The following is a 27,389-nucleotide window of genomic DNA, read 5'->3' as shown; positions in this document are numbered from 1 at the left end:
ACATTTCTCACAGGTGGCCATTATTCACACTCTCTGTCTCCTCATACTTGCACATTGCCTTTGACAACTTTCAAATACTTAGAAGAGGAAACAGTAAAACAACATTTAACTTAATTTTTTAAATGAGGGGCTCCCTGAAAGACATGCAATGTTGGTGAAATGGAGTGGTAAGAGGGAATAAAAAAACTAGGAGTAAGATAAGCAGCCACAATATTTAGCCAAGTAATAATCCTCAATGGGCATGTTAGCATTTCATATTTATAAAGCAAATACAAACGTACTAAAATACATTTCAATTATTTATTTGCTGTACATACAAGTAGTAATAAAATCTCTCTTTTCTTTTAGCTTTTGATTAGGGAAAATTTAAAATATATACAAGAAAACAGAATACTGTAAAAAACCCATGTACCCATTACCCAGATTCAACAATTATTAACATTTTGTCATACGGCTTCATCTATAGCTCCATCTATTCCCCCTTCTATTGTTATTATTATATTTTTATAGTTCTGTACAGTAAAATTTAGATATGTTAGAAATCATAAAAATATTACATGTACAAATTTGACAAATGAATTCACCCATATAACCCACACACCAATTATGATCTAGAACATTCCACCTCCTCACAAAGTTCCATGTTTCCCTTTCTCAGCCAGACTACCTGCAGGGACAACAATACTTATCCAATGGAAGACTTACTTTCTCCAGCACAGAAAAAATTAAGGAAAGTCAACTCCTCAAATCCAGCAAAGACTCATGACCAGCTTCCTACAGAAATGACAGTGTAGGAATTTGACACCCAAACAAAATCCAGGTACCGTTCTCTTCACAGATAGTATTTAGATATAGAGTCTCGAGAAGAAACAAGGACTTCAACAATATATAACAAAAAGCACTACTTCTGGGGCTATTCGTCTTTTCCTTTATTTCAGTAGTACCCCAAACAAAATTATAGGCCCATAAACACAACCCAAGACATAAATAGTAATACCACAAAGTGGAAAAATAATAACAGCAGTGTATTAAAATGGAATTTCTAACCACTCGCTACAGCGGTACACGCTTGGCAGACCACATTCAATTCTCCATCCCTGCTCTCCAGAAAAGTAGGAACAGTAGCAATAGCAGTGGGAATACTGGTAATGACATTCGCAGCAGCTAATCAGTATTAGAGATGGAGAAGCAGGGAATCAAAGCTAATTCTCTCTGTCTCCATTATGCTCTTTGATTCCAACTATAATGGCAAAATACAGATGAGCGCGCACACTATTAACATTATATACAAGCTGATATTTTGTTGTGCCTATTTCAGTCTTGTTTTTTGGTCTTCACTCATTCAATCATGCCCTTTCCTCCTCCCATGAGTCCCCATTTTGGCCCATGTGGAGGAGAACTCAACACACAATTTTATGCTCTTGGAGAAGGGCGGGGAGGAGGCCTCCGCCCTCAGTCCCCCTTGGCTGGTCCCTGCTTCCAGGAGCAACTGGAATTTCTACAACTGAGGAGCACCTGAGAATGGGCTAGATTCCCATGGCGATAGTGGTGTTGAGGGGAAATGGGGTCCTTTTTTAACTCGGGCTCTTTCTAGCCTGCCTCGGCAGACAGGGTTGAGCAGGCCGGGCAGGTCTCTGCACTCAGCTCCAGCTCTCCACTCGGCCTTGGGGAGAGCTATCTATTAGGTCAGTCCTTCACCAAAGACTGGTGATCTGCCAGTCACTGGGGAGCAGGAGGAGGCCCGGTCTCGGCCTCAGGTCCTGGCCATATTCTTTGCCATCAATGAGACAAAAACTGTGATCATTATTTGGATCTTGGGTCTGTTTCCTAAACTAGTTAGAATCTGGGGAAGAGGGATGTAACCAACTAGGATCCCACACTTCAAGAAGCCATAATCTTTATTCTTTGTCTCAGCTCATTGCGAACTAGACCACACTATTTACCTTTTCAGTGTCCCTCTAGCTGTATAGTCAAATAGAAATATGCTGAGGCAGGTGTTGGGGGAGCACCCAGAATGATTACTTTTCTTTATACCCTGGCTACTTACAGCTCATATAAACCCTCAGCACTGTTTGACAATTCTTTCCTCATTCCCGGGGTGCACCATCCCCTCCTCTCACCCATCCCTATCACTCCTCTCACCACCACCAATGACAACGATAACACCATCAACACCAACACCATCAAAAACACAACCACCACCATCAAACCACCACCACCGCCACCACCACCTCCTCCATGAATGTCCAGAATTGTACACTGCCAGTGGCAAGCATTCAAGCAATTTCTTGCCAGTGTTGTTACCTTGTTCTCCTCTGGAGTGAAGAGGATTCGGAATATGGATGGCACTCCCGGAGCTACTTTGTGGCCGCTATCTTTGGGGCTGATTACTTTAAAGTAAGGTGAACTTTGCTCAACAACTTTCACCATCCTTGGAATCTGCAAGAAAAACACACAAGGATGGACACTGTGCATGCGAAAAAGCAGAAGAAAAAGTACAATCTTCGTAGTTAAACCCCAAATCTCCGTCTGCTACTTACTAGCCATGTCACTGTGGTCAGATCTGAACTTCAATTTCCTCAACTGTAAAAGCAGATGACAGTACCTACCTTTATCCCAGGGCCTCACACAGAGGAGGCATTCCATGCATTTTAGCTTTAATTTTTATTAAGATGATTATTATTACTCATTTGTATTGTTATTGCAAGTCTTTGCTGATTTTATTACTTAAATGTGACTATCTTCAAAGACTAACTGCTTAGTCATCTAAAACCCCACCCACACAGCAGAGGGAAGCCGGATTTCCCAACATTTGAGAACTGCCCTGAGAGAAGAAACCACACTGACTGCACTCCTGCTAGGGACCATCCACACTGAACATGCTGTGCCACTTAACCCTCATCTCAGCCGCTGAGCTTCATTCTGACTCCCGTTCTACCGAGGAAGAAACAGACACCTGCGCTAAGTGATACAGCTTCACCAAGCAATGGCGTCGGGAGTCAAGTCCTGGCCTAACTCCACCCTTCCTCTCTATGAGGTTATCCTGGGTAAACACCACTGGGAAGCAAGAACAAAGAGAGCAGGACACTGTCCCCAAGGCCAGTGTCAGCCCAGCTTCAAACAGTGTCATTCCTTTAAAGTCATTCTTCTTCTCTGCCTGCCTCACCCAGAGTACATGTCTCTATCTCAGATAGCCCTCACAAGAAAAGAAATGCAATTGTGAGAAGAATGAGGGTGGTCAGGGTGGACGTTCTAGGCACACAAGGAAAGGGAGAGGATTGTTTTTTTAAAGATTCAAAGGGGGCAAAAAGAAGTTAACTATAGCTAAGCATAACCTAGCAGTCTCGGGTGAAAAACGAGGAAAAAAGAACTCCCACAACCTCTCAAAGCTGAAACTCAGATGGGGAAGGGAAGACGAAATGCACAGAATTCAGACAGATCCTAAGGCTAGAGAGTGGGGAGGTAAGGAAGGGATGTGTGCAAATCTGATAGGAACAGAAGTGGCTTTGCTGGGAAGGGAAATGTGCAGTGGCCCTTATGATGTGCTCAATGATACTATGTAAGCTTGCTGGGAATAATTTTGGCAAGAGTAGCATTATGGATTAAAAACTAGAAAGGAAAACACCATCGACACTAATAGTAATAACAATAATATTGGTTTAGTGCTTACTACATGACAGGCACTGAGCTGAATACCTTACATTCATTATCTCATTTAATATTCCAAACAACATACTGAAATGGTTACTATTATCATCCCCAAAGCCTGAAGAAGTGAAGTGACTTGCCTAAGGTCTGTAACTAGGAGACAGCTCAAATGGACTCTGAACCCAGATTAGTCTGACTCTGGAGTCTGGGTACCTACAATTGTACCCGAAGTAGAATTGTGCTGCCGCTTACAGAGTGTTCATGGCGTACTCTCACCCGGGGTGTGTGAGAAAGACAGAGAAATAATGGCCAAACAGGCTCTCTCTTTTGCATTCCATGCCAGTGAGAAAGCAAATAAAAGGTGAATGGCACAGAAAGCATTTCTCAGCACCCCAAATCTGTCCCAGTGGTCCTTACAAGTCCTTGAACTAGGGAAGTAGAGAAGAAGGCTTGCGTCAACCACCTAGTACACGGTTCCTGGGAGTAACTCACTCAAGACCAAGCCTGTGTAGCCGAGAGAAATCTCTCTGCTTCTTGGTAGCTGGACTCGCTCTGAACTGGGACCCTTCCTTTCACAGGGTGCTACACTCTAGCAGCATCTTACCAAGTAGGTGTTGGGTTACCCATGAGAACTGAGTACCCTTTGGCAGACAAAACTTAAACACGCCCCATACCCTTTACTTGCTCATATAAACCCACCAACACTCACTTCTCATTTAGGGCTGGAGAGGAGTAGCTAAATTAGTACTTCCTCTCTGGACTAGCTCCTCTCCATCTTTAAGAGCCTAAAAATACCGTGCAAGAGTCAGAAAGCAATGGAGAAAGGGAAAAAGAGACCTAGAAGTGAGAAGCTGAATCGGCTGGCAGCCCTCCATGAAAGGAGAGTCCTAGCGTCTACGTCATGTATCTCTTCCTTAGGTTTAGGGACGTAATCCTGAGCACCTTCGATTCTTTTTCTTCTCTCTGCCTACTCTTTTAGCTTCTGTCCCATGAGCTTCTCTTGCTAACACTCTTGCAGCAAAGAACTAAATACACCATTTTCTCCAGAGTCTGACCTTGCTGTCATTCAATCACCCCGCTGATCTCTGAAAGGCATCACTGATTCCTTTAATGAGCTACAGGACTGAATGTAACTGCGAGTCTTCCCATTTGCCTTGAATTCTTGCATAGTCTTCACTTATCTTCCCTTTTTTCTTATAGCTAGAATTTTTTGTCTCCACGTTCTTGGATTCCTGTAAGTATTCCTACTTGTCTTTACACCTGAAGTTTAGCATCTCTCAGATGTCTTCCTCCTCATCTGATTACTTTTCACACTAACTGTGCCTCATGCTGACCTCCCGCATTACTCTTTCTTTCATTATTGTTAGATGTCAAGGATATCTCCGGGCACTTAATATCTTTTCTTGAAATAAACCCTAATTTATCTCTGAAGAAAAAGGCATAAAAATGGAGAAGAAATTCTCAGTTGCAACCACAAAGAGATAAGGTAGAGACAGTGGGAGAAGCCATCCAAAACTGTCTGTAGACAAACTCTGAAGGCTATCTGAGGTAGAAGAGAGAAGGGAGAAAAGGGGGACAGGGATCTCCATTTTGTTGAAGTTTAAAAAAAGAAAAACAATTTGCCGAATATAAATGCATTGGCTCAACAACTGTAATTCGTATGAGTAGACTTTATACTTTCAATAGGGGAACTGATGGCTCTGAGGCAGAGTATACAAAGATGAATAGTAGTTGCCGTGTCTTAAATGAAAACCCAGCCCAACTGGTCACACATGAGAACTTCATGACATTCTTCAAGCCAATCCTTTATTCAACAAAATGTCAGTGCACACAATTGGGAGTTTACCATTTGTTGGGCACTGCCCTGGGACTGAACATATAGCAACAAACCAACATAGTCTCTTTTCATTAAGCTTATGGTCAAAGTGCATGTTTTCATTTATTTTCCTAGGTCTATCAAATTAAGGAACTTATCTAAGATCCTAAAGGATCCCATTTTATTTAATCCTTTCTTATATATCCATGAAGGTACAGCTGTCTCAGCAAATATACTCACTTTGTCATTGTTCCTCAAAACCAGTGGAACTTCATAGACTTCACAGGGAGTATAGTTCTGGAATACAATTTCTGATGGAAAGGGCTGGAATAATGCCTGATCCAGGTCAATTCCTGAAAACTGGAGTTGAAAGAGCAAATTAATCTTATAGTCACACAGTGGCAGAAATGACTGGGGAAGGTAAGAAAGTACCACACAGACCTATGGATATTAACACTAAGGTTATTGTCATCAACTTCTTTAACACAAAAGGAAGCAGGAATTTTGGTTCTCAGTTTTAAAAACATAGGCTAATTAGAACACCAACTCAAACTTCCATTTTCAGTAATTGGGAATAAGGTAATTTGAACCAATTCCCCAAGGATAATAACAAGAAAACCTATATCAACAAATATCTGCTTGGTGGCACTGAAGAGCTAACAAGACAGAATGATCTAATGTTGAGACTATGAATGACCTCAAGCTAGTGGCTTGTGTAGAGCCAAACAGGTTTTGAGTATTGCCATGTTTTCTTAAAAATTTAGAATTCCCCATGATGCCCTGTCATGGTTGCACCTTGGGGCACCTTAGCACACAGTTTGGAAACTGAAGATGTAAGTATTCATCTCAATAATTTAGAAAAACAATAGCAAACATAAAAAACAAATAAAAACCCAAACAAATGAAAAAATGATGTAACAAAACAATAGAAGAAATTAATGAAATAGAAAGTAATTATACTTACTATAAAATCAACAAAGCCAAAAGTTGAGTCTTTAAAAAGACTAAGAACATTGATAAAATATCTAGTGAATCTAATTAAGAAAATAAGACAGAAGGCACAAAGAGCCAAAATAAAGAATGAACATAGGGACATTACTACAGAAGCTGAACTAAGTAAAAAGAAGCTGAACTAAGTAAAAAGATAATAATTGGATATTATGTCAGTAAATGTGATAAAATGTACAAATTCCTAGGAAGATACAGTTTATCAAAATAAGTATAAAAAGAAATAGAAAATACAAAGAGTTCTGTAACTATTAGAGAAATTGAATTTCTGGGTAAAAACCTTTCATAGAGAAAACCCTGGCCCAAATATCTTTACAAGCAAATTCTAGCAAACATTTAAAGAAGATACAACTTAAATATTACAGAAACTCTCCCAAAGGGAAGAAAAACAAAAAATTAAACATCTCTCAACTCAATTGATGACATTAGCATCACTTTCATATACCTAAGAAAGACAGTAAGAGAAAGGAAAACTATAGGCCAATCTTACTCATGAACCATAAATTAAAAAAGGAAAGAGGGAGAGAGACAAAACATTAGCAAACTGAAACTCACAATATATAAAAAGGATAACACATCATGACCCAATTGGGCTTATCTCAGAAATTCAAGGTTGTTCTAACATTAGAAATTGATCAAGAAGAAACAAAATTGTCATTTTCCCAAGAAGAAAAAAATGTTTATTTAGAAAATTCAAAATAATCTATAGATAAACTATTAGAATTACTAAGTGATTTATCAAGGTCACTGAGTACAAGGTCAACATACAAAAATCAATTATATTCCAGGGCCAGCCTGGTGGCATAGTGGTTAGGTTCACACACTCCACTTCAGCAGCCTGGGATTCGCGGGTTTGGCTCCTGGGCGTGGACCTAGCACCGTTCATCAAGCCATGCTGTGGCGGCATCCCACATAAAATAGAGGAAGACTGGCACAGATGTTAGCTCAGTGACAATCTTCCTCAAGCAAAAAGAGGAAGTTTGGCAACAGATGTTAGCTCAAGGCCAATCTTCCTCACACAAAAAAAAACCCCAAAAAACAAAAAAACAAAAAAAAATTATACTTCAATGTACTAGAAATGAACATTTAGGAAACGAAATTTATAAACACACCATTTAAAATAGAATCCCCAAACATAAAATACATAGGAATAAATCCAATGAGAGATGTACAAGAACTTTATTGAAAAAAACTACAAAATATTATTGAGCAGAATTAAAGAAGACCTACATAAATACAGGAATATACCATGTTCATGAATTAAAAGACTCAATATATTAAGGATATCAAATACTCTCCAAATTGATCTAAAAATGTAATGCAATCCAATGAAAAAAAATTCCAGCAGAAATTTTCTTGGAAATTAAAAGGCTGATTATAAAATTTATATGAAAAAGCAAAGGATCCAGAATAGACAAGATGCATTTGAAGAACAAGACAGGTGAGCAAGAACTCGCTCTACCAAGTAGCAAGACATTATAATCATATTATTATGTATCATATACTGTTATTTATCATTGTAATTCAAACTGTTGGATATTAGCACAAGAATTATCATAAAAACAAACGTAATAAGTTAGAAAGCTCAGAAACAAATCCTTAAATATACAGACACTTAATTTAACCCCTATTGCACACCATTCCAAGTGTATCAAATCTCTCAATGTGAAAGGTAACACAACAAAGTTTTCAGAAGAAAACCAAGAGGAATATCTTTATGATGTTGAACAACGCAAAACTTTCTTTAATAGGACACAGAAAATACACAACATAAATTAAAAGATTGGTAAATCAAATCATATTGAAATTTAAAATGTATGTTCATCAAAAGATACCCTTTAGGGAATGAAAAAGAAACAAAGAACGGGAGAAGATTATTTGCAATACAAATAATTGATAAAGGGCTAGTCTCCAGAATACATGAAGAACTTTTACAAATCAGTAAGAAATGGACAAAAAACATAAACATGCAGTTTATAAAAGATATCCAAATGGCTTATAAACATATGAAAAGGTGCTCAACCTCATCAGAAATCAAGAAATTGCAAAGTAAACCAGTGTGTGACAGCACTACACACCCAATGGAATGATTTAAATTAAAGAGAGGGACAATATTACCTACTAGCAAAGACGTGGTGCAACTGGAATTCTCACACACAGCTAGTGGGAGTGTAAATAGGTGCAAACACTTTAGAAAACTGGCAATTACCTACCAAAGTGAAACATAGGCATAGCCTATAAGCTAGAAATTCCACTTTCATGTATATTCCACTTTGTTTATATGCCCAATAGAAATGTGTACATGTGCATTCAAGATACAGGAGTGTCTATAACGACATCATTTATAATGGTCAAAATGTGGAAAAAACCAAGTGCTCATCAACAGTCAAACGGATAAACAAATTGTGGTATAGTCATCAATGGAATACTACACAGCAATGAAAATGAATGAACTACTGCTAAACACAACATAAATAAATTTCAAATACATAATATTGAATGAAATTAGCCAGAAATTAAAAAGCACATACTGCGGTATTCCACTTATATAAAGGTCAAATAAAGGAAAAACTAACCCATGATTAGCAGTTCTTTTGGAAAGGAGGGGGAGGTAATAACTGGGAAACAAGCACAAGAAGGCTCCTAGAAGGCTCGTGAAGTTATATTCTACATTCTCTGATCTGAGTGGTAGTTATACGAGCATGTTTACGTCGTCAAAATTCATCAAGCTGTGTGCTCATAATACACACATACACATATGTAAATTCACTAAAAATTTTATTTAAAAATATACTTTTGACAAAAAAAGAATAAAGGATAAAATAATTATAATCATCTCAATAGATGCAGAAAACATTTGATAAAATTAAATATCTGTTCACAACAATAAAAGAAAAACCTCCTACCAAAATAGGAGAAGCAGGTAACTTCCTTAATCAAAGATTATCTAGATCTTCTCAAAGAAAACAACAACATTGTATTTATTGGTAAAATATTGAGATTTTTTTTTCTTTTACTCTAGCAAATAAGACAAGGATACTTTTGATCATAACTTTTACTCAGCATTCTATTGGAACTAGTAGTAAATTCACAGACGCAAGTGAAATACATAAAAAATTAAGATCGAAAAGAACCTTAAAAGCATATTGCTAACTGAAAGAAAGCCAATCTGAAAAGGACACATACTGTCTGATTCCAGATATACGACATTCTGGAAACGGCAAAATGATGCAGACAACAAAAATCAGTGCCAGTGTTTGTCAGTGGCTCAGGCAAAGGGAGAGAGAGATAAATAGGTGGAACATGCAATTTTTAGGGCAGTGGAACTATTCTATATGATACAGTAACCGTGGATACACGTCATTATACATCTGTCAAAGCCTACTATAGAAAGTATAACACAGAGTGAACCCCAATGTAAACTATGGACTATAATTAATAATAATGTATCAATATTGGTTCATCAATTGTAAAAACAATACCACACTAATACAAGATGTAAATAACAGGGGAAACTGTGTGGTGCAGGGAGATGGGGCATGTGGGAGCTCTCTGTGCTTTCCATCAGTTTTTATATAAACCTAAAACTTCTCTAAAAAATTGTCTACTAATTCTTTTAAATTAAGATTGGAAAGAAAGAAATAAAACTGCCATTATTCTAAGATAATAAGTATTTGCATAGACAATCCAAATAAATCCATAGATAAATTATTAGAATTACTATGAGAATTTTAGCAAGGTTGCTGGATATTATGTAGCAGTAGTTAATAAAAAAAATTTTTAAATAGATACTATTACAAATTACTCCTCAATAAATATAACAGAATTTTAAAAAGAGGGAAAATCACATTAGATAACATTGCATCAAAAATAAAAAACATCTGAGAATAAACAGAACAACAGCTATGCAAAAGATTTCTATGGGGAAACTATAAAACTTCACTGAGAGAAATTAAAGAAGACTTCAAGAAATGGAGAGAGACGATATGTCCATGGATTTGAAGAACCAATATCATAAGGATATCACTTCTTCCTAAATTAATTTACAGACAATGCAATCTCAACCAATATCTCTCTGCTTGATAAATTGATTCTAAAATGTGCATGGGAATGCAAAGAACCAAAATTAGCCAAGATACGTTTGAAAATTAATAAGAGAAAATATCTTTAAAGAACAAAGCATTTTGCTCTACTAGAGAGAAAGACTTAAAACTTTTTTTAGAAAGCCTTATAAAGGCTTATATATATATAGCAACGAAAACACAGTGGTTTGGAGACGGATAAGCAAACTGACCAATGGCATGAAAAAGTCCAGAAACAGACCTTTGCATATACGGACACTGGATACAGGACAAAGAAGGCCCTCTAGTGCAGGAGGAAACGATGGATTTTTGCTTAAATGACACTTAAAATATGAGATGGACTCTGCGTAGGTTGTAACTGGCAGCTTGAGCTCCCTTGCCCACCCTCCTGCAATAAATAAGCAGAGTCGAGAGAAGATGCCCAGCAAGAATGTCTGCAACTTCAGATTTCAGGTGAGGCTTGCGTTATACAGCTCTCCAAGGCGGGCGGCACATCCTGAGAGGCAAAACCACCAACTGCTTGTTTGGAATAACAGGAACGGCGACAAGAAATTCCCTGGATGCCATCTCACACCAGGAAATAGTGGGGAAGGCAAGGCTGACTTGGGAAACACAAATACACATATTAATAGGAAGCGGTCTGTCACGAGGCAGGCTAGAAGAGGGGGACTCTGAATCCTAGGAATCCCCACAGTCACACACAATCCTCTTTCATAAAGAGCTGCACTGAGAATCCTGGAGAATTCCTGCTGGTCCAGGACACCACCCAGGCCCTGCCTCAGCATTGACGGTCTATAAACAGATCGCGTCTTTCTGTCAAAGACAAGTGGTGATAATAATTGTAATGATAAATCGAGCCAGGATCCACACAAAAGTACTTAAGAAAAATAAAGAAAAGGAATAAAGAAAATGGCAAATGGAGAATAGTTAACAGAAAAGTCTTGCCATGAAAATCTTAACCGCACCATTTCACCAGAAACTCAAAGAACATAATGGAAAAAAAATCAGAGAGCGTAAAGCAAATATTCAAGAGCCCAGGGAGAATATAAGCAATAAAAACGTACATATGTTCACTCAATAAATACTAGCTGAGTTTCCAACATTTTCCATATGTTGAGCAAACACAGTGAATGAAGCCAACATAGCCCTTGCTCTCATGAAGCTGACATTCTTGGGGAAACAGATAAAAAAATAATACACGATCAGGCAATGATAAGGCTATGGAGAAAACCAAAACAGGACAAGAAAACAGAGTGAATGTGGATGGTTGCTCTTTTCAATAGATAATCAACAGATGGCCTCTCTGAGGAAATGACACCTAAGTAGAGATCTAAAGCAAGTCATGCAAAGATCTGAGAGAATAGCATTCCAATTAGAAGGAATAGCAAGTGCAAAGGCCCTGAGGTAGGAATTATCTTTGAATGTTTGAAAAGCAGCAAGAGGGGAGTTCAGTGAGAAGAGAATGAGCTGGGGAAGAGTAGAAGGAAAAGAGGTCCATTAGGGAGGCGGGATCAGATGAGGCAGGACCCTATAACTATGAGGGTAATAGGAAGCTACTGGGTGGTTTTAAACATGGAAGGAACATGTTCGAATTTATAAATTTTTTCTATTTTTTGATGAGGAAGATTGACCCTAAGCTAACATCTGTTGCCAATCTTCCTCTTTTTGCTTGAGGGAGATTGTCCCTGAGCTAACAGCTGCGCCAGTCTTCCTCTATTTTGTATGTGGGACACCATCACAGCATGGCTTGATGAGCCGTGTGTAGGTCTGGACCTGGCATCTGAAGCCTGAAACCCTGGGCCACTGAAGCAGAGCATGTAAACTTAACCACTATGCCACTGGGTTGGCCCCCTACTTTACATCTTTTAAAATCACTCTTACTTCTTTGTGGAGAATTGATGATGGGGAGATGGAACAGAAACAGGGAGGCTATTTCAGTAGTCTAGATAATAGTGGCTTGAATTGGGATGGTGGTGGTCGAGGTGGTGAGAAGTGGTTTGATTAAAGTGGTTTGATATTTGTGAAGGCAGAGTTTACAGCACTTGTCATTGGATTCCATACAAGATGTGAGAAAAAGAGAGGCACCAGAGACTCCAAGGTTTTTGGCCTGAGAAAATAGATAAATGGGGATACTATACACCAGAGGGAAGAAACAAAAGAGGAAAAATTACATCTTTAGGGAAGGAACAGAATGCAAAAATTGGATCTTAAATATGTTAACTTTGAGCTGCCAATCATACATTGAACTGAATATATGATCCAGAGTTCAGGGGATAGTCTACAGCAAGAGATAGAATTATGAAAATAATTATTAAAAAGTGGAATTTAAAGCCTTGTTCCTAGAAGGGGTCACCTAAGGAGTAAATTCAGAAGAGAAAGAAGAGGTTCAAGGATCAAGAGCTAGGGAGCCCCAACATTTAATGACCAGCAAGAGGAGAAAGATCCAATATATAAAATTTAGAAAAGCAACCAGTGAAGTAGGAAGAAAACCAAAGGAGTGTGGTATCTGAGATACAAGTGAATAAAATGGTACTAAATAGAGACACTAACTGCATCAAATGCTGTGAGACAACCAGGTATGCTGAACTGGTCACACTAAAGAATGAATTTTAAGATAAACACACACACAAAACTCAAAGTAAAGGACACAGAGGATAGCCTGATGTACATAATTACAATGAAATGGAAATGAACAGAAAGCTAAAAACGGATTAGAGAGGAAATACAACATGTCGAAGGACAGACAAAGAAGGTCCAACATGTTCACAATTGATATTCCTAAAGAAAAGACCACAAATGGCATGAATGAATTCAAGAAAAGCCTTCTAGAAATAAAATAAAGGTGCATGGTGTCTCAGGAAAAATTTAGTTACATCCTAATAAAATCAGTGGACATTAACTAAGCATATACAGTCTTTGGGCATACAAGCTAAAAGATTAAAGTCTCTATGGTGAGGAAAATCAAGCTGGCTTCATAGTTCTGCAGACCATTATTTAAAGCTGGACGGCAGTGAGGAAAATGCCTGCAAAGTTCTTATGGTGAAAAGTGACCAAGAATTTTATACCTGACAAATCTGCAGTTCAGTATAAAGGCAATAGGTAAATATTACCCAACATATAAACCAAGGAAATATAGTTTCCATAAGCTTTTCTTGAAGAAATTAGTAGAGGGTGACTGTCACCCAACTAAGAGACAAAAGAAACTCCAGAAAATAAAGTAAAAATAAGCAACTGAGCTGACAGAAGACAGAGGAGAGAAGATGAGGTGTAGAAAGTATGCCGATTTCCTCATCCTTCATGGCGGGAGTCAAAGTACATTAGAACACACACACAGCAGTACACACAGAAAAACACGCACAGTCTGGTCTTAGCTAAGCTATGGGGAAGGAGCAAATAGCCTTAAGTAGGATAAATCAGCTGTGGGCAAAGCTCTGTTCCCTGCCCTCAAGTTCGAGGGCGGATATGGGGAAGAGAAGAAACAACGAATAACCAGATCTAGCGGCGCTCAGAGGAAGAGCAAAGTTTATGCGTATCCTAGACAGGGGAGGCAATATTGCACTGAGAGCAAAAGAGCTTCAGGGACTCATCCATGACGTGGGAAACAACTCGGAAAACTCCCAGGAATGGCCGGGGAACCCTTTGAGAGGAGGCTAAGCTCCAGCAGTTCAACTGACGAACGTTCACACCATAATTTGTGCATAAAAACTGAAGGGCATATTTCAAGAAACTAATTAAAAAGTAAGAAATAAGACCTTATTTATAATCATATGCTCCTAAAACCTAGAATACGTGATTTACATTAGAATAGAGAAACGTGTTAAAGTAACTATTCTTTAGTGACTAAAAGGGTATATTTGTTATGGGAAATGAGCCAGAACAGACAGCAAATGCCTACTTTAATAAACAATTCCGCCTTCTTCCTTCCTCGTGATGACAGCTCAGGTAAGGAGGGATTTCTTGCGCTAAGAAGATAATTTAATTGGACTTGGCAAATGTCATTCTTGGAAGTACTTCTAATCTGTAAACAATAGTGTCCAGAAGTAGCTAAGAAAGAAGTGTGACTAGTCACAAGTTATTTTTACTTATTGTATTAATTGTAATTCTCTCCATATCAAATCACAGACAGCAAGACCAACAGAGGTAGAAAAAGAATGCTAAAAACAAAAACTCTGTAAAGGATTAGTCAGCCCAGAAACAGTAACTAGGACTTAGTTACTGTTGCTCGAGAATGTTCACATTATTCCAGGGCCTATTTTCTACGGAGGTATGCCAGAAAGCAGCTACCTTTTGATGCGTTGTCTCCCCCATGTCTAAAAGTTCGATGATCTGCGGCCGGCACATCAAGCGCGTGTTAGCCAGCCTCTGCTCTGTGGTGAGGGACATTTCCTTCAGGAACTCCGAGGGCGTCAGCTAGGATTTAAAACAACAAGAGCCAAAGGTTCATAAATGGTTTTACTGAAAAAGTGTTTTCATAAGTGCCAGCAATGAATAATTTGTGTTTGCAGCTTTCAGGATAATTCTGGAATGCCACTAAGTTCTCTTATAAAATATTTAAGGTAACTAAATAATACAAGAGAAGCACACGTGCACTTTTGAGCTCTTTGTGCACTAATTTGAAATGACACGTGGTTGCTGTTTCCTGATGATTTTGAAGGAATCACACAAAGGAACCCAGGGGATGGGGGTGGGGGAAGGGGTCAAGAAATTGCACAGGAACTTCTCCAAAGAGCTTAATATTTATGCTCAGAAGAAGCATCTAAGCATAAAACTTGTAAGTTTCTAAAATCACTTTGGGCTTCAGAGCTAAGGAGTTTGAAATACTTCTATTCCTCAATTGAAGTTAGAACACACAAGCAAAGCTTTTGGGTGTCTACCTATCATGTTAGACCAGGTTAAAGAGATCTGATAAAATGTCAAGGGTCTAGAAAGCCTGACTACACTGCTTAGGATTGAGTCTGAATTGTTTAGAAATCACAAAAGTGCTGTAGACCTTGCTTTGAAAGAGCTCTAAGCCAATTGTCAGGTCCAGCAGCCAGGCATATTCACAAACCAAACAAGAACACAAAATGCTTTAACACTTTCTAATGTCATAAGAAAGAAAATGTAATCTATCAGGTAAATAAAATCATTTAAATAACCCAGGACCAATCACTATTATTTACTTATTATTGTTCTGGAATGTTCACATTGTTCCAGTGTCTATGTTATATGCAAGGAGATTGTGATCTTTGGCGGCAACATAATCAATGTTTTAAAAACATTCCGAGGTGTATAATTTAGCTGATTCACTTAACCTTGGGTTAAAATTGTTGCTCTTCATATTCCCTACAATATTAATTTCTGTGGTTGAATCTATTTAAACAAAGGCATATTTCTACCATAGCCTCCAGTTTGTTGTTTTAAACTCTTCTTGATTAGAACCCAGATTAGAATACTAAAATGTTAAGAGGTATCAGCTTTGTTGTGATTTAAATAAAAATAACGAAGTCTTAAAAGCAAAAGTCGAGTTGCTTTAAATATGAAATAATAACCACCATAAAAGAGAATCATGATAAATTTTATTTTTCTAATTGGAATGTAACTTGAGACTAGTTTCTAAAATGTAGTGAATACTACCGCTAACACTGTAAATTGTTATTGATATTTTCTATAGTATGTAGTTTATAATTCAATTCTCACCAAATCATTATAATTCATTAAAAATATAAATATTTTTTATTTTAAACGACAAAAAAATTATGTATTTTTCCTAGATACCATATAGTCATTATATTAATGCTCTATGTTCTACAAATATACAAGCAAAAATAACTCTTGCCAACCAACAGTTGATAGATTATTTAGGTTAAACCCTATGAAATTTTGATATTTGACTGTTATTGAACTATACAAATGACAGTCCCATAGGGTTCAACCTAATACTTAGAAAACTTTAATAATTTGCTTGCATAGTCTCACTTCAACTGATTAACTTAAGCAAGTCAAGCCTCCACTTTGATGTAGATAATTTCAAAAACTTCTCAGGCTTTACGAGGTGTCTATGCTCTGCAGCAACCTACCATGTTAACTAAATTGATATTATCGGTCAGTAATTCTCCGTTTGATATTCTGAGAATGCCAAGTAGCAACTGTCATTCTCCTGAGGAGACTGCATGACGGACTTCACACTGAAATTCTCTAATACATTACCATTCGGTTTACTTCCTCTTCTGTGACCACCTTTGGACTCAGAGGGGGCAACACCTTGCTTCGGAATCCTTTGAGCATTCTGACTAACCCCATCTGAACAGCCCCCATGGACTCCTCAAGTCTTCTACTCGCCATTTTTAGTTATTTCCTTTGCTCACCTGAAAGTGAAAAAAAGTTTTAGAATAAATACAGTTAATTCCTGAATTCTGGTCACATTTTTTAAAGTTTTCTTAAATACAGGAAGGGTTAGAAAATACTGATCTTCAAAAATACATCAAATTCTTGGAACACCCGCGTAATTAGTACGTATTCCCTGTTACTAGTCTAGACTTGGTTTTATCCCAAAGTCTAGGATCCCTTTTAGACAAACCAAGTGATTCTAGACTAAGCTCCAGGAAGACATGGAGTTACAAGCAGTTCCCACATTTTGGCACTTTTATCTTCCCCAGATAAACAAATGAACGCTGCTCAATAAATATACTTTGTAGTTTTCTACTTTACCTGTTTATTTGACCATTCTCTCTCAAGACACCCTTCAAACGGAATAAGCATAAGGCTTGAGGATGACGGACGAACTTCAGCAGAGCACTGACAGTGAGCATTTCACGTATTTAATTGTAGGGCTGAGATTAAAATGAAGTTGAGGACATGACGAGAGGAACAGAATTTAAACATATTTTCTGACAAAGTAGAAAGTATGCAATTTTAAAATGAAAGGAAAAAAGAGAAGGAAAGCTGAAAGTAGAATAAGATCATTAACAATTGCGTAAGTAATAGGTAGGAGTCAAACTGTTGAGCCAGATAGAATAAAGGAAGAGTAAGGGCCTCGTGGTAGAAAGCCTCTATGATGGCAGCCAAAGACCCTCGTCTCCGAGCATTTCCATATTTGTGTAACCCCCTCCCCCTGAGTGTGGGCTGTACTGAGGTATTCTAACAAATAGAACACGGCACAAGGATGGGATGCCATTTCTGAGACCAGGTAGAAAGAGACTTGATCCCCTCTGGGCACTGCCTGGCTCTCTCCCTTGGATCAGCAGCTGCCGCATGGTGGGGACACTCAGGAAGCCTACAGAGAGGCCAGTGTGGTGAGGAGTCTAGGCCTGACAGCAATGACATGAAAGAGCTTGGAAGCAGGTCTTCGGAGGCCTGCCAACCACCATGGGAATGAGCTCGAAGGCAGACTTGCCAGCCCCAGCTGAGCCTTGAGATCTCTACAGTCCTGGACAACAGCCTGACGGGGAGATGTGAGGAATCCTGAGTAGGAGGCACCAGCTAAGCCACATCTAGATTCCTGACCTATAGAAACTGTCAGAAAACAAATATTCAGTGTCTGAAGCTACTAATTTTGGGGTAATGTGCTATACAGAAACAGATCCCACAGGCACTATAAAGGGTTTATATACAAAGAAAACTACTGAACATAAAGATAAATCTTCCTAAATACCAAATGAAATTTTAGAAAAAGCAAAGAAGACATAATAGAGAAAAACAACAGATCAAATGTAATATACAAAATTATTACAATATAAAATAACATGGGAAGTGATATCAGTAAGATAGTGAAAGAAGGGGTTTGCAACTTCAGTCTCCCTTACACAAAGACCAACTGGCAACTATCCACAGACAAGACAGCTTTGTGAAAAATCCCAGAATCCAGGGGTGAGGCTGAAGCACCCCCGTGTATCATAGAGACATGGGAAAACCTCAAAAACATTATGCTAAGTAAAACAAGCCAGTCACAAAAGACCACATATTTTATGAGTATATTCACATGCAGTATCCAGAACAGGGAAATCTCCAGAGAGAAAGTAGATTAGTAGTTGCTTAGGACTGGGAGGGATAAAGGGATGGAAATGATAGCTAAAAGGTATGGGATTTCTTCCTGAGATGATGAAAATGTTCTAAAATCGACTGTGGGAATGTTTGTACATATTCACATGATTGTGAGTATACTAAAACCTGTTGAATTGTATGTACACTTTAAATGGATGAATTGTATGTTATCTCAGTAGAATTACTAAAAATAAACTTTAAACACTTTTAAAACATCAGTTCTTCATGGATGTTAACTCAGGGACAATCTTCCTCAAGCAAAAAGAGGAAGATTGGCAAGAGATGTTAGCTCAGGGCCAATCTTCCTCACCAAAAAAAGAAAAGAAATCAATTCTTAAAAACTGAAAACAAACTGAAACAAATGAACCTTGTTGGTGTCATAACCACAAAGAGAAAACACCTGTTCCAACTGACCTTAAAACATAGTATGTCAACTGTAGTCTAATCGTTGATCATAATATTAGTAATAATATTTTAAAAACAAGTAGTTACATCAATATTGTTAGGACTAAGCATTTCAGCATTCAAAAAGTATAAAATCAAAGAAGTTCTGATATTAAGAAACCCTATACTCTTAAATTTAAATTGAAAATATGAGTATGAGCTCATGATATTTTCTCCTTTTAAATAACCTGCCTACTGAAAGAACCCAGAAGCAATTAGAGGCCAGTAAGCAATGACAGTCCAGGGGCATCTCATAGTCTCTAAATACCATTTCCCACTAAAAGAAACCACAGCTCCTTGGAGAAAAGGGTAATTTGAGCCCTGGGACATGAAAGGTATACGATGAACTTGGTACCTTCTATTATATCACAAAACAAGGACGTTATCAAAGGCTACTGGGGTTGTATCTAATGGACTCAGAGCAACTTGAAGGAGTCTCCATTCACCAAAGACAGGACAATTTGAGCACCAAGAAAAAAGGCTGTAATTGATTAGTCTTTAAAAATCTGAGTTCAAATGATACGAAAAAAATCATTGGTCACCTTTGGAAGTTGCTAGGGCATCAAACTAATTATTTTGGAAATAATAAAAGGGAAGAATCAGCCATTTATCCTGAACTTTTTTTTTTTTACAAATTGCATTGTAAGTTAACAAATAGTTAATGAGGAAAAATTATTCTTCATAGAAGAATTTCAGCTAATAAATGCAGAAGAAATGACAGAAAAATAATCACCATTTTGCAGCCCCTAATGAAACGAAGGATCATCAGTGCTAAAACCATCAGGGAAGATGTTGCTGAAGAACTTTATAATGACCTAATCAGGCCAACAACACCTGAGCCCTCGAAATCAATCTTAACACTAAAAGAGTGAAAGCCAGACGTATAATGTGCCTCCTGACATGATGCAGTCCACAGCACCACCTATGTAGAAGTATTAAGAAAAATCTAAACCCAAATCTCATTAAGCCTCTATACCTATTAGCCAAGTTGCAAGAGATACAGGGAATGGAGGAACATGCATATTCTGTAAGAATACAATTAAGTCAAATCTGGAAAGTGGCAAATGTTATAGGAAAATGATCTAGTTTATTCAACTAATAAATAGCATGAGAGAGAGAGAGAGAAACAGTTATGGGTTAAAAGACTGTTGTACCAACCAAATGCAAGAGTGGACCTTGTTTGGATCATGATTCCAATAAATGAACAATAGTGATATGAAATAATTATTGTGGGGTTTTTTTGGTAGGATAATGATACTGTGTGTATGATTTTTTAAAAGAAAGTTCTTATCTGTTAGAGATACTAAATCTATTAGTATTTACAGGTAAAGAGAAATTATGTCTGAGATTTACTTTAAAACACTCCAGGAAAAAATGTGGGTGTGGGTGTGGGTATGTGGGTGTGTGAGGGAGGAGGATAAATGAAACAAGAATAAGAAAATCTTGGTAACCATTGAAGCTGGATTATGATATTCTCTCCACTTTGGGGCATGTTTTAAATTTTTCATAGGTAAAGATATTAATATAATAAATCAAGTTTTTAAACTGTCAAGGGACTTCCACTACTCATAAAATGGACATATTTTTCCCTATTCCTTCTGCCAAATATAGCAAAAAACCTGGACATTTCATACATGATAAACAAAAGAAGACTGAAAGGTGGAGAGAAGAATGCAGACCAGCTAATGTAAAAGGGTGACTCTACCAAGAAGACAGAGCAATCTCAATCACAATTGTAAATGCAGCAAACAACTTAAAAAATATGTGATTTGAACCAAGCTTCAAAATATATTATGAAAAAACTGATAGAACTGAAAGGAGAATTATACAAATCCATAATTGTAGTTGGAGACTTCGACACCCTTTTCTCAACAATTGATAGAACCACTAAACAGAAAATCAGCAAGATATAGAGGAACTCAACAACACAATCAACCACCAGGATTTCATCAACATTTATGGAGCAGTCCACCCAACAACAGCAGAATGTACACACTTTTCATGTGTCCAGGGAACATATACCAAGATAGACCATAATCTGGGCTATGAGACAAAATTCAAGAAAATTAGAAGAATTGGAATCATACAGAGGGTGCTGGTTGACCACAATGAAATCAAATTAGAAACCTGCAACATAAAGATTACAGGAAAATCTCCAAACACTTAGAAACTAAACAACACACTTATAAAAATTATATAAGTTAAAGAGGAACTCTCAAGGGAAATCCAAAAATATATTGAACTGAATGAAAATGAAAATGCAACATTTCAAAATTTGTGGTATGCAGCTAAAACAGTGTTGAGAGGGAAATTCATAGCATTAAATACTTAGATTCAAAAACAGTCAAAGTCAAATCTATCATCTAAGCTCTTAACTCCAGAAAAAGAAAAAGAAGAGACAATAAAACCAATGCAAACAAACAGAACAAAATAATAAAGATAAGAGCAGAAATCAATGAAATTGAAAATAGAAAAGTAATAGAGAAAATTAATGAAACAAAGATCTGGTTCTTTGGAAAAATCAATAATATTGACAAACCTCTAGCAGAGGGAGAAGGCACAAATTACCAATATCAGGAATTTAACAGGAGATATCATTACAAACCATACAGACATCAAAAGGATAATAAGGGAATACTATAAACAATGCTACACTCATAAATTTGACAATTTAAATGAATTGCTTCTTCAATTCCTCAAAGAACACATACTACCACAATTTAATATGAAATAGATAATTTGAATAACTTAACTAATAAGGAAATTGAATTCATAATTTTATAACTCCAAAAAATAAATCTCCAGGCCTAGATGGTTTCACTAGAAAATTCTGGCAAATGTTTGAAGAGGTATTAACACCAATTCTATCAATCTTTTCCAGAAAATGGAAGTGAAAGGAACACTTTGCAATTTATTTTATGAAGCCTAAGACAAAATCAGACAAAGTACAACAAACAAAAACTAATATCCTTCACAAATATTAATGAAAAAAATTTTAACAAAATATTATCAAAATCTTAACAAATTATTTAGAATATGTAAAAAGAATTATACACCATGACCTAGTGGGTTAATTCCAGGAATGTAAGGCTAGTTCAATTTTCAAATCTCATTTGGTGTAATCATCATATAAGCAGGCTAAATGACCATATCAATTTATGCAGAAAAAGCATCTGACAAAATTCAACACCGTTCATGATAAAAACTCCCAGAAACTAGGAATATAGGAGAACATAATAAAATATACAAAAAACTTACAGCTAACACCATACTAAATAGTAAATACTGAATGCTTTCCCCTAAGATTGGGAACGAGGCAAGGATGTCCATTCTCATCATGGCTATCAGACATGGTGTACTGGAAGTTCTACTCAGTGCTATAAGCACAAAAAAATTTTTTTTAAGGAATAGAGAGCAGAAAACAAGAAATAAAACTGTCCTTATTTGCAGATGATATGAATGTCTACATAGATATTCCCAAAGAATCCACAACAAACCTCCTAGAACTAACAAGAGAGAACGGCAAGGTCACAGGACACAAGATAAACACGCAAATATCATTCATATTTCTCTATACTAGCAATGAAGGTGTGGAAACTACAATTTTAAATACAATACCACTTACAATTGCCATCCCTTCAAAAAAGAAATAGATGTAAAATTGAACAAAACATATGCAGGACTTGAATGTTAAAAATGACAAAGTGCTGATAAAAAAAAACAAAGAATATCTAAGCAAAAGATGTGCATTCATGGATTGGAAGACTCAAGAAAGTAAAGATGTCAATTCTTTTAAGTTTTTGAGGTTTTTTTAGACATAAGTTTATTTTAAAATTTATATGGAAAGGTAGAGGCCCTTTAACAGCTAAAACAATCTGACAAGGAAGAATAAGGTGGGAAGAATTATTCTATCAATTTCAGGGCTTGTTAAACAGCTACAGTAACCAGGACTACACGGTCTTGGCAGAGGAAGAGACGTAGATCAACGGAAGAGAACAGAGAACTCGGAAACAGACCCACACAAACATTCCAAACTGATTATCGTCAAAGGTGCAAAAGCAACTCAATGGAAGAAAAACAGCCTTTAAAAAAATAGTGCCGGAGCAATTTAGCCATCAGGAAAACACAAATTAATACCACGAGGAAAAAATAGCACACACCTGTCAAAACTGTTAAAATAAAAAACAGTTGTGCAAGATGAATACTTTCCAGATGTCTGCTGTCCAACAGAGTGCCTATAGTTAAACAATGCGGCATTGTGCCCTTAAAAATGTGTTAAGTGGGTAGATCTCACGTTAAGTATAGGACACCAGGAAACTTTGGGAAGTGATGGATATGTTTATTATGTTGATGGTTGTGGTGGTATCGCGGGTATATGCATATGTCCAAACTCATCAAATTGTATATGGTAAACGTGCAGGTTTTTTTGTACATCAATCATACCACAATAAAGTTTTTAAAAATACATCATAGAATTCCTATTCTCTTACATATATGGATAAAAATAGTACCAGTAACTTCAAATTTTTCTGTTAGTATAACCAGGCCTCTAACTTAAAAAAACTCCAGTAAGCAATTCTTCAAACTAAAATGATAATGAGTTATAGTAATTCTGTAAAACTTTGTTGTTTACTTAATGTTTACGTTAAGATATTTTGAAATGGGCGTTATATGGATATCTAATACAATGTTCTAGGAATTTAAAAAATAGTGACAATATCGAATGCTGGCAAGGTCGCAGAAAAACTGGTTCTCTTTGCTGATGGGAATGTAAAATGGTGCAGACACTCTAGAAAACAGTTTGACAGTTTCTTGGAAAACTAAACATACATTTATCAAATGACCCAACAATCATATTCCTGGACCTTTAGCCCAGAGACAGCTTACGTCCGTACAGAAACCAGTGCATGGTTATTCAAAGCAGCCTTAACAACCAAAACGTCCCTCAGTAGGTGAATGGTGAAACAACTGTGGTACATCCACATCATGGAATATTACTCAGCAATAAAAAGAAAAAAACTATTGGTATATGCCACAACTTGGATGTATCTCAGGGACATAAAGAAGTGAAAAAAGAGAATCTCAACAGGTCACATACTGTGTGATTCCACTTGTATAATATGCTCAAATGAGAAAATTATAGAGATGAAGAACAAATGAGTGATTGCCAGGGGTTAAGAATGGTACTGATGGTGGTGGCAGGGTAGGGATTACAATAAAGGAGATGCTCGTGGTGATAGAATAGACACACAAAGAAGAAATAAAATGACAGGTAAAATCCTGAGACTTACAAAGTTGGGGTAAACAAGAGAAAATTTGCTAATAGCACGGTTTTCACTTCTTACAAGCTATGAGTTCAGTTTCTAGTGCTATCAGTGAACCTAATAAGGGAATTTTCTGTTATCTTTATTGTAGTGGAAGTTATAGAAATCTACACATGCCATAAATTGACATAGAACTATACACATATATTATACCAGTGACAATTTTCTGGTTTTGATGTTATACTATAGTTATGTAAGATGTGACCACTGGGGGAAACAGGAGGTCAACGGTATTTGAGACCTCTCTGTGTTTCTTTGCAACGTCCTGTGAATTTATAATTATTTCAAAAAAATTGTTTTTTTGCAAGAAAGTGAGGGAAAGACTGGCAAAACTCATTATTGTTGAGGATGCTGTGAAGGTGGGCACTCTAATACGCTACAGGTAGAATGTAAATCAGTAACTTCATTTTGGCAATTTTTTAAAACAGTGTATATTCTTTGATGCATAGATATCTTCTGCTGGAGGATTTACCCCAAGTATGAAAAGATGTATTCGTAAGGTATGCTGTAACTGAAACTGACCGTTCTAGTTCAACAGAATAGAAACAGAATGTCCTCCTCTCATCAAACCGAAGCACAAAGCAGTTGTCTTGTTAAAAATCTGATGTCTCAGGTATTTTTTGAATTAAAACTCATTTATTTCTATAACTCATTCCTTAAGTCCTTTAAAATCTTGGCTATTTTCCCTTTTTGTTCCTGATCACTAACACTATGCTACAGGCCCAGTCTACAGTACTTGGATCTTGCTTTCGTGGCTCCGCATCTGCAAGGGCTAAGGGACCTTTCCCTATAAACCTGCTCACACTGCTCCTTCTCACTGCAGTGTCCCTGCTTCACCTCTGCTCGGATCTCTTCTTGGTTCAAATGTCATTTCCTTATGGAAGCAACTTCTGATCATACCAGCTGGAAGTGACTGTTCAGCCTCTTTGACCTTCCAGTACCTTACTTTGTCTCTCTTTTGTGACACCTACAACTTTCTACTTTGCAGTTATGTGTGTGTTTACACTAACCTTGATAGACTATAAGCTCCTTGAGGTAAAGACCATAATGCATAGTGCCTCGCATAGAATGGATGCTTGTGAATTTCTAAGGAGCCATCGACCAGGAAATTAGACGGAGTCAATATTCAGGAGTGTCATTAAAAATGATAACCACCTAGCCCATTGCTCCAATATCTAACACAGGCCTGAATCCATGCAAATAGGTCACATGCATTAACGCCCCTGGAATGCCTGGGTCATGTAATCCGTGGGTTACCTTAACACTGTGCTTTAAAGACCTCCCTCAGGTCAAAATATGGTAAAAGGGGCCATGACCCGAAGAACTTTTTAACTAAAGAGGTCTGGATAACAATGCTTTCAACAGGGCATTTACTGTACCAGTTAGGCATATCTCCAAATCTTTAGTTTCCATCTAGAATATATTTTTATTTTTACAATTAACTTCACAAACTTCTAGAATTATATTTTAATTGAATGGCCATTATATTTCTTTCCACCGTGTTCCCCTGTACAGCCTGCACCCATGCGCACACACACACTTCTTGTTCTTCCTCTTCCTCCATTTCTCACCATCTTGGTTATTTTTCACTGTCATTTTCTCAGGCCAGTAGTCTGAGGATTGTCCTCACCTCCTCCTGCTCCCTCACCCCCACCCTATCAGTCACTGGGTCCTGTCCAGTTGGCCTCTTGAACATCTCTCTTATCCACACCTGAAGCTCTCAGATTTTTTCCAAGACAGCTACAATAGTCTTCCAACGGGGTTGGCTGCCTCCAGTCTTTCACATTCTTACAAAAAAATCTTTAAAATACATGATTTCATCTTTTATCCTCGCTGCTCCCCACTCCCTATAGGATAAAGTTCACACACTTTCCCTGCCTGGTGCTCGTCTACTTTGCAGCCTCACCCACGCTGCTTACCCATGCCCCTTTACCACGCACTTCCTTGTCTTTATCTCTTCTGTCTGCTCCCTTCTCATGCTCACCCACTGAGGATTCTGCCCTCTGGCTCACTCTCCTCCCTTCCTTCCCAACTCCTGCCGTCATCCTGGGTGACTGCAGCATCAACACAGCTGAAAACCCATTCAAAACACTCTCGACCCTGTTACACTTCAATCTGCACTCCCATGGACTCCCTTCCAGACCTTAGCACGGCCAGACACTGCGCTATATCTAAGTAAAATCTTTAGTTTCAATATCTCCCTCTCTGGAATGGTAGTTGCCAGGGGCTGAGGGGAGGGGAAAATGAGGCGATATTAGTCAACAGGTACAAAGTTTCAGTTTTACAAGATGAGTAAGTCCTAGAGAGCTACCATAAGGCACAGTGCCTAGAGTTACCAATAATGTATTAAATACTTAAAATTTTACTAAGAGGGTCAATGCTATGTTATGTTCTTATCACACACACAATAATAATAACTAAGAGGACGAGAGGATCTTTGGAAGTGATGAATAAGTTTATGGCATAGATTGTGGTGACGGTTTCATGGGTGTATACTTGTCTCCAAACTCATCACTCAAACATAATACACTAATTATGTGCAGCTTTTTGTATGTTAAAAAAATACTTTTTTAAGGAAAAAGAAAAGCCTCTCAATCCACCGAAAGTCATAACAGAGAAAAAAATTGGACAAAAATTAAAATCACTTTGGACAATGAAAAGATAAATAAGCCATTCTCAAAGGTTTACATGTACAAGAAATTATGATATCCAAGATAAATTAGGAGGAGAAGGGCAAGTTTCAGAATGGTATGTACAATATGATTCCATTTCTGAGACAATACTAAGAAACACTGCATACAAAAATATGGAACAGTATATACTAAACTATTAACAATATATCTAAAATAATAAATCATAAAAATCATAACAAATTATTAGAATTATAAGGGATTTTCACTTCCAAAGTGGATCTGAATTCCTAAAGTGTTTGAAGTTTTACAAAAAGCAGGTGCTACTGTTTTAGTTTAAAAATAATAAGAATTAAACGCTTTGGTGAGCGGTGGAGAGGGCACGCTCTCTCTCCATGTGATCACAAGCAGCACC

The 27,389-nt window shown here is 37.3% G+C and overlaps 1 protein-coding gene across 6 annotated transcripts in view; it reads right to left on the bottom strand.

Annotated features, from left to right (window-relative positions):
- HYDIN (HYDIN axonemal central pair apparatus protein) overlaps positions 1-27,389 on the bottom strand; it is a 335,806-nt gene that overhangs the window by 287,368 nt on the left and 21,049 nt on the right. For all 6 annotated transcript variants that reach the window (XR_002806835.2, XM_023637294.2, XM_023637295.2 and 3 more), the window contains exons 2-5: positions 16,744-16,901; positions 14,839-14,964; positions 5,705-5,824; positions 2,305-2,439 (exon numbers count right to left, since the gene is read on the bottom strand). Coding sequence is in view for 5 of the 6 variants with exons in the window: in XM_023637294.2 (XP_023493062.2) it covers positions 2,305-2,439; positions 5,705-5,824; positions 14,839-14,964; positions 16,744-16,878 (516 nt within the window). In the remaining variant the exon portion in view is untranslated. The remainder of the gene's footprint in view (positions 1-2,304; positions 2,440-5,704; positions 5,825-14,838; positions 14,965-16,743; positions 16,902-27,389) is intronic.

Source organism: Equus caballus, chromosome 3 (genome assembly GCF_041296265.1).
Source record: "Equus caballus isolate H_3958 breed thoroughbred chromosome 3, TB-T2T, whole genome shotgun sequence".
NCBI lineage: Eukaryota > Metazoa > Chordata > Mammalia > Perissodactyla > Equidae > Equus > Equus caballus.
Note: the sequence above shows the minus strand (reverse complement) of the source record. Positions and strands in the feature narration are given on the sequence as shown.